Source organism: Rutilus rutilus (genome assembly GCF_951802725.1).
Source record: "Rutilus rutilus genome assembly, chromosome: 8".
In the NCBI taxonomy this organism is placed as follows: Eukaryota; Metazoa; Chordata; class Actinopteri; order Cypriniformes; family Leuciscidae; genus Rutilus; species Rutilus rutilus.
The window spans coordinates 16,391,097-16,404,150 of record NC_140222.1 but is presented as its reverse complement, the minus strand read 5'-3'; the positions used below and the strand labels follow the sequence as shown (position 1 = coordinate 16,404,150).

Genomic DNA, 13,054 nt, shown 5'->3' with positions numbered 1-13,054 from the left:
AGAGGAAAGAATCAGGAATGAGTTACATGCAAATGATTTCAGGCAATGTCAAAGCTATCTGAAGTGAAGTGAAAGCTGACTCTCAACGCGGCCCCAGCCGGTGATGTAACAGATGCTGTTGTGGGGCAGAACCTGTCCAGAGGGTGGAAGGGCGGCCACCTGCATGAATGGGTTCATACTGACATAAGAGGACAGACGCATAAGAGCGATATCATATCTGAAAAACAAAGAACACACATCACAGACTTTTTTTCCACATTTCAAGCACATTTCATTTTGCGCTATAACTTTAGAATATCTTTAATATGATCATGGATGTTGTGTTGATGATGTAAGTCCAGTTGGACTTGTTTAACAGTTCATGTAATGGACGAAGTCTGCTGGAAAGGTTTGGCATGAACTTTGCATGGTATGATCGCACCTGGCTTACGGTATTTGGAGATGGCACATCCACGATAGCTTTTATCTTTGACGGTGCTTTTGTGAAGACCAGCACTGCCAATTACATGTCCTAGATACTCGATGGTGGGCTGGAAGAAGTCACATTTGTCTTTCTTCACCCGAATGCCATTCTCTTTTAGCATTTGTAGTGTTGCATTCAGGTTCCCGAGATGATCCTCATCATCTTTTCCTGTGATTAACAGATCATCGAGATAACACTGTACTCCATTCAATCCACTCAGAATCTGGTCCATGGCATGCTGGAGCCGAAGTTATGCCGAAAGGAAGCCTCTGATGTCTGTACGAGCCCTTATGTGTCACGATGGTCAGCAGTTCTTGGGAAGCAGGATCGACCTGCATTTGGAGGTAAGCTTGACATAAGTCTATCTTGCTGAATTTCTGGCGCCTGCTAATCCAGCAAAAAGATCTTCAATTAGTGGCAAGGGGTGTTGTACAGTTAAAACAAGGTTGACAGTAACCTTGAAATCGCCACAAATTCGAACTGATACATCCAATTCTGGAACAATTGGCGTGGCCCACTCTCTAACATTCACTTTCTTCAGTACGCCAGTTTTTTTACGCCAGACGGTCTAGATCAGTTTCTACCTTAGGCTTTATCGCGTAATGAACGGGACGAGCTTTTAAGCACTTAGGTTCACTATCAAACTTAATGGCCAACATTACAGTGATGTCTTTCATGTTTCCAAATTCATCTCCAAACACCTCTGCATGCTTCCTCGGGATATGTTGTAGGCTGGTAGACTCTTTCACCACTAAATGTACTTCCTGCCAATTTAGCTTTATTTTCTATAGCCATGATCGGCTCATCAGAGCTGTGTGACTACTGTGTTCACAGTGGTAAGTTTACCTTCTGTTTGTTTAGCTCTACAGCCACACCCATGACTCCTGAAAGAGGTACAAGCTCACCTGTGTCAGCTTCGGTTCCTCGAGACAGAGATATGGCCACTTCTCTTGGCAAGTTGACTCCGCCATGAGTGATACAGCGGCTCCAGTGTCCACTAGGGGTGTGCAATATCATACCGTCCACGATAATACAGGTATAAATTTTAACATGATAAAAAGATGTCATATCATGATATCAATGATATAGGGACACAATGACACCTTTACGTTCCCTAGCACGCACAACAAAAACACATCTGAGAGTAAGAGCAGCATGTCAGCCTCCGATGACGATTTAGGACCTAAAAAGGGTTCTACTTCAATAGAATGGAAGTGGTTTGGTTCCAAGAGGTCAGACTAACAAAGCAGACCTACCCAAAGACTATTTATTCCTCTTCATTTGTATCTTTATTATTGTCATGAGGATGAAGGTAGACGAACCCAAAAGCAGACTGAATGCTCACACACAATTTATTGTAGGCAAAACAGAGAAAACAAAACCCACGAGGGGGCAAAACAAGACAAGAGGCAATAAGCCTTGACTAAACTCAACAGGATTCCAAACAAAGTACTCACAGAGGACTATCATAAAGATAGACAAGCAACAATTAACAGTGTTTGACAATGAACCGACAAAGGACAGAGAAACACAAGGGGGTTATAAAGGGAAGCTAAAAATGAACACAACAGGTGAAACTAATACGGTAATAATTACAAAACGAGGATAACAAGGGGGCAGGGTTTGAAACGAGACAACGCAAGCACAAAGCCCAAACAAATGGCCATGTGCTTACACATAAAACATGGGTCTGTCATGATCCTGCCTCAGGACAAGAGAGATCTGAAACACGAAGGCAGAATCATGACAATTATTTTGTACAATTTTTTGCTACTTTTTTCAATTTAATTCAAAGATTGAAATCAAGCTTCCTTGTGTTGTGTAAACTCTTAACAACAAAATTACCCCATTGTAAAAACGCAATGAGTGAGCAAACATTTAGGCGAGATAAATGTAATAACTTAAGAAAAAAAAAGTCTATATCGTCACAAATAGGCCTATCATTATCGCAAATATTCTTGAAATATCCGGATATAAATGTTGAGGCTATATCGCCCACCCCTAGTGTCCACTTGCATGGTAACAGCTTTTCCATCTAGCAGTGGCGTCACTCAGTCAGAATTTGAAGACACAGACATTACATGAGTATTCATTTTCATCAGATTCATCCTCTTGTTGTTTCCCTGTATATTCCACCTGATTTATGTTTTTCTTTTTGAATTTTCTGACATAGCTTTTCTTAAACTCCACAGGTTTAGCTGGATTTAATTTGTCATCTTGCTTTTTGTTTTGGCATGCACATTCAATATTCTCTTTTTTTCCACAGTTTCTGCAGTCTTTGAACCAGCAATCTCAGGACATTTAGTTTTACTTCGTTTCTGATGTCGCAATACATCATACTTTCATGAAATCATGGAACATACTCTACCTTGTCTCTGGACATCGTTCATTCCAAAGCCGGCGCTAGATAAACAGCGAGTGTGTGTGTGACAATAGGCTGCGGGTGGCGAAATTATTTACAACGGCGGTAATGGACAATTCCGCTTCTAACCTGTAGGGGGACTGAAGAGGAAAAGTTCTTATAGTGTTGCTTTAATGAGTCGCTGTCAGCTGAATAACATGTACTTTTACCAGTTGTGGTTTACTAAGTTTACTACAGTTTACTAAGTTTCGCAGAGAGAGAAGAGAGTGTTAATCCTCGTCGCCAGTTTTGTTACATCGTTAAACGATGATTGTGCACTGCTTGAGTGATGACACTGACACAAGCATTTTCACATGGCAGCTTTACTGACTCGTTCACTATACAGGTGACACACTGAGTTGTTCTGCACATGTAAGCCTACAATACAACAGGGAACCAGTACGGAGTGTCATAAGGACAAAACATGCAACTTTAAGAACACTTATACTACACCCTAAAAGTATTTACTCTTTTTGTGAAGAAAAAGTAGATACTTTTGAGTGTGTAGCAGAAAGTAGACAAGCTTTGGGACATACTATCACATCATCATGGCTTGGCTTCTCTCTGTCGCATCATTTCACAATGAACTGGCCTGTCAATCATCTTGTCAAAGATAAAATCCTCCACATTTTATTTAATTTCATTTCCAACCGTATCTGAGAGAAATGCAGTAGCGTGTTGATCCGGAGTCGCGGGTCATTATCAAAGTTAATTGCGCATATCTGCCATGTTTGGTAGTTTTTTTTAACACTTTTTACTCATGTTGTAGTTCCTCCTCCAAATCACAATGGGTTGTGGGCAATATTAGCCTTCAGAGTGTGCACGGATACACACTTCCAAAATCCACCAGAAATAGTAGACCATCAGGGGACTTCTGGCATACTCTTTTTAACATACTATATGCTTTGGGACACCCTTATTTCAAGCTATTTCATGCATACTGAGTTTTTTACACTGTTAAAGAGTTGGATTCCCATGCTAAACATGGACAAAGTTTCAAAAATTAAATTGTACGTTTGAAGGAGTATTTCTGTGCCAAAAATGGTCCTTCCGGTTTGTCACAAGTTTCGGAAAGTTTTTTTCGAGTATGGCTCTGTGTCACGTAAGATGGGGTGGAATTTCCTTATATGGGTCCTAAGGGCACTTCTGCCGGAAGAACGCGGGCGCGCGCGCACTCGTAGACCAGACAGACAGAGAGAGAGAGCGAAAGCAGTACGTTACCTTATCAAAACGCTCTGGTCAGCTCACCAAAGAAGGGTGTCTTTGGTCACCAGGGCAAGACAACCCTGCACAGATTCCTAAAGAACCCAGCGTTAAGGGAAAAGTGGATGCAGATTGTTTTTATGGGCCAAAAACGGAGTTGTGCGAGACTGTTCCCTACATTTCGTCGACGATGATTGTTTTATAAACAAAGCCCAGATCGACGGATTTGCAGATCGTCTAATGCTTAAGGATCGAGCAGTCACAATGATAAAGGAATTCTCGGTGAACAGGTGGTGAGTAAGAAACTGCTTCACATGTTTCTCTGTGTGTTGTTGTTAGCTCGGTTAGCACAGCTTTACCACTGGCCGCACGGCCCGCGCCTACAGACGCCCGTTTTTTTCCGGAAAAACTCGCTACAGCCTATCTGTCTTTTATAAATATAATAAAACTAAAGACTTTTTGGAGATATGAAGGATGCAATACTACTCTATAGGTACTCAAGATTAACAGGAGATTGAGTGAAAATGAGTGTTTCACCCCCCCTTTAAAGGTGCAGTGTGTGATTTTTAGCGGCATCTAGTGGTGAGGTTGCAAATTGCAACCAACAAAAGTTACGGTGGCCGACAGGAAAATATGTCGTCTGAGACAGCAGAAAGTAGGCAGTTAAGCAATGAGGTTTCTTTACAAAGATAAATTAAGAAATTATGTTTACTTAATTATCCAGTAAAACAATATGGTGTTGCGAATATTATTGTTACTTGTTCATCATTGTTTCAGTGTTTTATTCACTGACTTTAGCTAGCTTCTTTGCACGAAGAACAACATAGTGACGAAATGCGTTTGTCCATTTAGGGCCACTGTAGAAACATGTCAATGTTAGGGGACCCGCGGTGAATGTACATAGAAATGGCTCATTCTAAGGTAATAAAAACATATCGGTTCATTAAGGTCTTTATATACCACTGAAAGCATAGTTATGTATCTGATATTGCATTTCTGTCAACAAATGCTCCTAAATATTACACACAATGCACCTTTAAATAAAATGTTTTGAATTGTTTTTATAAACAAGGTAAAATTTCATCACCATTTTTATCAGCAAAATATATATATATATATATTGTATTATAATCTTGTTTATTGAATTGTTGACACGAAAAGTCTGCCACAGACCATGCTAAGTACCAAAAATATAAATGCTCTAAATTGGTGTGTGTGTGTCCTATATAGACTGTGTTGCGCAACCGTTAACTGTTAGATGCTCAAAAACACAAATCAGACACAATTTAAAACCAAATAAGAAATATAATATTAAAAGGTTTAATATAAGATTAATAGTTACAGATACCTGAATCTGTTTTATCTTGGCGTTTAAGTGCTGGCTGGGGGTGTTTTACTTCCTTTTTTTAATATAATTTTGAAATATCCATTTTAAATAAATTGATCTTGTAAAATACTATACACCAACAAACTCCCTGGCTCCCTGACTCCAAAAGATCTAATCTCATTTGCAGGATCGTAAAGATGCTTAACTTCTCATCGATGGTTGGCCAGTTTACATGTCAGTCAGTCAGAAGGACTAGCCTCAGTGGGCGGTTCTTGTCTAGTTTGAATGACAATGTAAGTTGACACTGTAGATGTGAGAAAGCAAATCTGCGGTGTCTAATATAAATTATTTTAATAATAATAATAATAATAATTCATTACATTTATATAGCGCTTTTCTCAGCACTCAAAGTGCTTTACATAGAAGGGGGGATCTCCTCAACCACCACCAATGTGCAGCATCCACTTGGATGATGCGACGGCAGCCATATTGCGCCAGAACGCCCACCACACACCAGCTTACTGGTGGAGAGGAGACAGTGATGAAGCCAATCAGTATATGAGGATGATTAGGAGGCCATGATGGACAGAGGCCAAGGGGCAAATTTGGCCAGGATGCCGGGGTTACACCCCTACTCTTTCGAAAGACATCCTGGGATTTTTAATGACCACAGAGAGTCAGGACCTCGATTTTACGTCTCATCCGAAGGACGGTGCTCTTTGACAGTATAGTGTCCCTGTCACTATACTGGGGCATTAGGACCCACACAGACCACAGGGTGAGCACCCCCTGCTGGCCTCACTAACACCTCTTCCAGCAGCAACCTGGTTTTCTCAGGAGGTCTCCCATCCAGGTACTAACCAGGCTCAGCCCTGCTTAGCTTCAGTGGGCAACCAGTCTTGGGCTACAGGGTGACATGGCTGCTGGATGTAAATAAATAAATAAAAATAATAATTAATTAATATAATAATAAAAACATTTGGGGCTCCAGCAGCCCCCTTAACCCAGCCCTAGCACCGTCCCTCAGTAAAATCAGTTTTTGGAAAAACAAGGGAGTTTTGAGTTTTGAAACGTAGGCCTACAGGGTATTTTGAATTCTCAGTTCATGACCCCTTTCAATCTTCAGCTAATAAAAAATTGTCCATTACAAAGTAGAAAAAACTGGTATAATATACAGCTAGGCTATATTACTATTAAAGTCCTCTAAAGTTATTTTGACTACAAAAACTCTAATTCAAGATGTCGCTAGTTAGCGCTAGTGGAATGATACGAGAGATACGAAAATAGCGCTGAAAATCAGCGGAATAATATACAACATTAGGGTTAACAGGTGACCGTTATTAAAGTCCAACTGAAATCAAAATTGACCCTATTTATTCTGTTACATATTACTATATATTACTAGTCTTGTGGTGAACAATTAATCCGTGCAAGTTAAAACACAGAAAAAAATTGTTTGCCGTCGTAATCTTTAATCAAAGTCTGAAAAGTTACTTCCAGTCTGGAATGGCGTCCCTTCTCTGATGACGTAGGTTTGAGGACTTGGTTTGGGAAACGCTTAACCACTCGCCTCAAACCGTTAGTCTGTAATGAGTGAGAGATGGAGAGGAGGAGCACTAGAGTAAAACCCTGCCCTCTGTTCAATATTCCGTTTCACTGGGAAATACGTCACAGCACTGGAGAAAAGTCGTTTGCAACTTCCGGTTCACGCGGACTTTAATAGTAAATCTGTGACAGCTAAATGCTACAGTTGACCAATCACAATCAAGCATTTCAGAAAGCCACGAAGAATTATTAATACAGTTGAGTCATGTGATGCGCACAATAAATGGTCGAGACAGTCATATACATTAAAGGTACTTACTTTATATAGTATTAAAATAGTATTGTTGTTTGTGTTTCATTGTATAATCGATACAGTCTAGTTTGTTGAGTTAAAGGGACACTTCACCCATGGGAACATTGATCTTTATTGAAAGTGGGTCATATATGTAGTCGAAATGTAAAATTAATTTTGAATTTGGTGCCTTCTTGGCCGAGGAAAGAAAGAAAGTAACTTCAGGACGCATTTGTATGAAAGACACCAACTCCCACAATGCACCACATTGCACAGCTGCGCAAGCCACTCCCACTAATCCAGAAAGCGCATATCTGCCTAATGCTGCGTTCACACCAAACGCGAATTTGCGTCTGGCGCGAGTGATTTCAATGTTAAGTCAATGGTAAGACGCGTTGACGCGCGTCTGGAGGTCTTGCGGCGCGAATGAGGCGTTTAGCGCGGCGCGGTAGACGCGAATTCGCCTCATTCGCGCGAATTGAGCGTTTGGTTACGCGCGAAATTTATTAGTGCTATTTGTGCATTCACGCGTTTGACGCGAATTCGCGTCTGCCGCCCGAGTTGAAAAATCTGAACTTCTGCGTCAATTCGCGCCGCGTTAACCAATCAGGAGCCTGCTTGCTGCTGTCACGTGGTGAACTGACAGTTTATAATGTTATTTTATGTTTGGCCTCAATAAATTATTTTGTAATATGACTAAAATGCACAACAAAGCAAATAATCTTTCACATAAAAACTCGATTTCAATGAGAGATACTCATTTTGTAATGAATGCTATTTATTTCATATCTATTCTAGATTATATGAAACTTTATTAATCTAATGTAAAGACAACAAACACAATATAAAAACTTTTCAAAAAATCACAGGATAGGTTTCACTTTTGGAGGCTGGCTCCATTTATTATCAAAACAAAAATAAATGACAGATTAGGTGCGGGAGAGGGTGAACCTCGCGCCGGGCTGTACAGCGCGGGCTCGTCATGCAGAGACCACTCGAGGCCGAGGCTTTATACGGCCTACGCTGTCCTCGTCAGCGTCCTCACCGTTAGGTCCACCAAACCTACCTCCTGAAGCAAATTGTGAAACTCCTGAAACCCTCCGGAGGGTTTGGTGGACCCGAGTACAGCCACGATGTCCCCTACGCAGCTGTTTCTGCTCTCCAGAGCATATACGAGCGGTGACTCTCTCGATTAATGCTATTGCTAATGCTCGATAAACATCTAAAAAAGATGGCCGCCAACAGGTTTCGAAACTCTCGCCCCCGGAATTCGCCTTTGACGCGCGTAAATTTTGCTTTTGATTTTACGCGCGTCAATTTCGCTCTGACGCGCGAATGCACACAAAGTGGTCACGCGTATAACTAGACGCGGCAGGCGCGAATTTTGACGCATATTCGCGTTTGGTGTGAACGCAGCATAAGAGAAATAACTCTTCCGTCTACAAGGCTAGCTACCACCAGAGCTTGAAGTTAATTTCACACAAAATGTCTAGTTAGTTGGCGAACTCATTAGTGAATTACTCTTCATTTGTATTTCTTTCGAAGTGGTGAATTATTGCATTGTAACGTTACCTGGATGTTCAGTCAGATGCGGTGCGAAACTAGGATAGTTCACAACACAAACGTCCGTGTCCTCGTCTGATTCACAACACAAACGTCCGTGTCCTCGTCTGATTCAGAGATTTCATCCAGGAGAAGTTGTCATTGTTGAAATTCTTTGCCACAGTCGGACTCTATCTCTGTGTTCGTAGCGGTTCGTAGTTGCATAGTGAGATCACCGGCGCCACCAGTCCGCCCTAACCCGAGCCAGTCCGGGCTCCTCGTCCGCGGCAGGCAGGTCTTCTGCCTCGGCTGCTCTTCGCTATACTGCGGCTTGTAAAGGTAGCCACAAACACCTGATTCAAGCATCAGACTTCTGAAATCCTCTTCCTCTATATCATATTGAGCACTCTCCTCCGCTATTGTCATAACTTTACATCTGTCTCCACAGCGCCTGTTAGCTTAGCTTCCAAACAAGATGGAGGATATTGCTTTTAGTTTTCAGAAAGTCAAGTCCCACCCACTGATCTGTAATAGGCCTGTAGCGTGAGCGGTTCCCGCCCCCTGGGAAAGATGAGGAACGAGTGTCTGTAGTCTCTACACTTTTCAATGAAATGTGACTTCCTGCTTATTATGACGCAAAATGATGATTTTTACGTCATAATAAGCAGGAAGTAAAACACTTAAATCCTTATTTCTCCCATCTCAGGGAAAAATGGATGAAAAATCCACATTTATTATAATATATGACTGGGTTTCTAACAATACAAAGCTTAATGCAAATGGGTGAAGTGTCCCTTTAAAAAATGTAGATGTAGTCATGTATAAACTGTGCATAATTGTCGCCAAAGTCATGTAACGTTACGTGTTGTATGTTATATACGCACCCAGAAGCCACATCGTTTCTGTTCCAGTTGGGGTGGATGATGATTTCACTGACGTCCGAGTACCTGGAGTACTGTTCAATGTTGTTGAGGTTGTGGGCGCCCAGGACAACACGCCAAGTTCTCGAGCTGCATAGAAGTTCAGGAACACATAGGTAGAGTAAGAACAAATTACAACCAAAAATGTTTTGCAAACACACTGAATGTGTATTACATCTGCCGTCAGAGGGCGAATTGTGCCAGCCCTATGAACATGCGCGATTCAGATCAAGAATAGACCTTATTCACAGCAGCGCCATCTTTGATTTTTAATGGGAATGAAAGCGAGGCTTTGAGGGATAGACATTCATCTCTTCAGTCAGTGGGTTGTACTGTTATTTAATGTGTTTTTGGATTGTTCTGCTAAATATAAAAATATATTTCCAAGAAACTTTAAAAAAAAACTCCACAGTCCAGACAACATGAACTGCATTTGGAAAATTATAAGTGATCTAAGTAGGAGCTTTATACAGATTTTTTACAGCAGATGCTATTGAAAACACGGTCTATTGCTCAGAGCCAATTGCTTTTATACCTGTCATTGCGCTGCTTTGAATAAGGTCAAAGTCTCTGCAGGACAGTAATGGGAGTTGGCCAATGGAGGGGTTGTTTTATACTGCGTTACCTGATTTGCCCCCGTCACAGTGACGGTAGGGTTTAGGGGTAAAGTGGATCATTTTCATTTCATGATTAAGAATCACCCACCAGTTTGAAAACGGCCACAAATTTAGAAACACACACTTTTGTTCTGCAGAGACCTCAAACTTCTTCAGATTAATACTCATCATGTGATCAGTCTCAGTTTATCAGATGTTTGTGTTGTTTCTTAACCATTTGGATGCAAACAACGTGGATTAATTACGTGTCAACGCAGTGGGCAGCGGTCATCACCCAATACGTGCTAATCAGAGTCCCACCACAGGTATGATAGTAGTTGTTGCCGGACAGGTACTGGAGAGAGACCTGAGAAAGGGACAGTGATTTAGTTAGAATTTGAAAATATGAAAGGATTATGAAATTCACTAGTGGTATTTTAATATTTCCACCTTAACGGGCGGATTGGATATTATTGATGTTGGAATATCCAGTTATAATCAGCTTCAAGTTTTACTAGGTATAAAGCTATACATTTATGGCCATTATTGTGTTGCCGAGGTCAACCTGCTTTGTAGACCACCATCTTGATCTTGTTACTGGGACACCACCAACCAACCTTTACCATATTTAGAAAAATAGCTTGACCACCTTAAGCTGGTACAACTATGTCCATTTAGTTGTGGACCCCCCCCCCCCCCCCCCCCCAAAAAAAAAGCATAGTTATTGAGTTTTTAAAGGATTTGTATTGAGTTAATGTTAAAAAAATGTCATACCTGCCAGGGCCAGGAGTGGGGTTCTGCCACCTCTCCACCCACAACCCGCTCCTCAATGATCTGATCCTCCAAGTATCTGGGCTCAGCCAGCGCTGGACACAAAATACACACTTAGACATACTAGGAGTGTAGTAATTTTGTAGTTTGAGCCTATATAGACTGAGCTGAGTACATTCGCATTTGTTAACTTGTTAAAATCGAAGTGATTTAGTAGTTTTCTCAACAGAAAGAGAGAGGCGTCTTACCCAGGGCGGCCAGCACACTCAACAACAAGATCCTCAGCATGTTTGCAGTCTGTCTGGTCTTTCTGCACTCTGAACTGATCCATCGTCCATATATATGCCCACAGAAGTTTGCAGCGCTGTACGGAACAAGTGTTTACTCATGGCTGATGCCCACAGGTGTGTGAATCCCACAGATATCACCACTGCCAAGGCCAATGTTCCAGCTGCAGAATAAACTTGTTTATCTAGTTAGGCACAAAGGCTTGACCTGAGTTAGCTTTGAGTTAACATCTCAGCATCTCACAGTATCTCACTTTTGCACCTGATATAAAGTTCATGCACGGTTTAATGTGCATTTCTACATGTCATGTATTTTTTTTAATTAATCAAAAATAGACATTTAATTATACCTATTTTATCATTTATAAACATTTATTTGTATTCATTAATATAATTATTCATGTTAGTATATTATTATAAATTCAGATTTTTCTATCTAATTAATAGAAGTTTAAGTTTAAGCACTAAAAACAGATTTACCAAAAAAAAAGAGGAAGAATTTTAATAGTGAACACTGAATGTTACAGTGTAGAAAAGTAATTTGTCCTCAATTTATCCAATATTATGCAGGACATTACTGCACAGAATCATAAATAATGTACATGAATAGTATAAATGTTGTATTTGTTAAACCTATTGTTTTGTTTTAATATGTTACAGTAGAGTATCACATAATTTAGGTGCATGTCATCCTCTGTATAAATACAGACACTCTCTGGGCCCTATCTTACATCCGGCGCAATGCAGCACCAAGTGCGACGCAAGTGTTTTTTGCTAGTTTCAGTTCGACGCAGTTATCATTTTCACGTCCTGCGCCACGTTGTTTAAAAAGCAAATGCATTTGCGCCCATTTGTGCGCTGGTCTGAAAACAACGTGTGTTCAGGCGCTGTCAGGGTGTGGTGCAGGCAGAAGAAGACGAGATGGCAAAAGGCTCCAATACAAACTTTTACTTACAATATAATTCCAATCAGTACAGGCAAACAGGATGTACATACACTAACTAAGACTTCGAACGGACAAAGACTGACTGAACTGAAGGAAACTTAAATACTAACACTGATGAACACTAATGACAAAGACAAGGCAGGCAAGGCAAGTTTATTTATATAGCACATTTCATACACAATGGCAATTCAAAGTGCTTTACATAGAAGAAATTAAAATAATAAAAAGAAATAAGAATAATTAAAACAGTTTAGAAAAATAAAATAAAATACAGTACAAACAGTCGGACGAACTGCGGCACAGTGCTCATTCAGTAAATGCATAGCTAAACAGATGTGTTTTGAGTCTGGATTTGAATGTGACCACTGATCTCCTCTGGAAGCTGGTTCCAGTTGTGGCTGGCATAATAGCTAAAAGCGGACTCGCCATGTTTAGAGTGAACCCTTGGTATTTCTAGCTGAAATGATCCTAATGATCTGAGTGATCTGTTGGGTTTATATTCAGTGAGCATATCTGCAATATATTGAGGTCCTAGGCCATTGAATGATTTATACCAGTAATCAATCCTAAATTTAACTGGGAGCCAGTGTAAAGACCTGAGGACTGGTGTGATATGTTCATATTTTCTGGTTCTGCTCAGAATCCTGGCGGCAGCGTTCTGTATGAGCTGCAACTGTCTTATGGTCTTTTTGGGAAGTCCAGTGAGGAGTCCATTACAATAATCCACCCTGCTGGTGATGAAAGCATGCACAAGTTTCTCT

At 40.7% G+C, this 13,054-nt stretch overlaps 2 protein-coding genes across 3 annotated transcripts in view; one reads left to right on the top strand and one right to left on the bottom strand.

Moving 5' to 3' along the window:
• The window catches only part of LOC311295867 (elastase-1-like), a 304,045-nt gene extending 292,618 nt beyond the window's left edge, over positions 1–11,427 (bottom strand). For both annotated transcript variants that reach the window (XM_084417405.1, XM_084417406.1), the window contains exons 1-5: positions 11,309–11,427; positions 11,064–11,155; positions 10,556–10,656; positions 9,658–9,783; positions 81–217 (exon numbers count right to left, since the gene is read on the bottom strand). In XM_084417405.1, coding sequence (XP_084273531.1) covers positions 81–217; positions 9,658–9,783; positions 10,556–10,656; positions 11,064–11,155; positions 11,309–11,348 — 496 coding nt within the window. In that variant the 5' untranslated portion in view covers positions 11,349–11,427. The remainder of the gene's footprint in view (positions 1–80; positions 218–9,657; positions 9,784–10,555; positions 10,657–11,063; positions 11,156–11,308) is intronic.
• Positions 1–13,054, top strand: part of LOC311295608 (uncharacterized protein) — a gene marked incomplete at its 3' end in the record, with an annotated part of 334,919 nt that overhangs the window by 301,668 nt on the left and 20,197 nt on the right. The window lies entirely within an intron of this gene.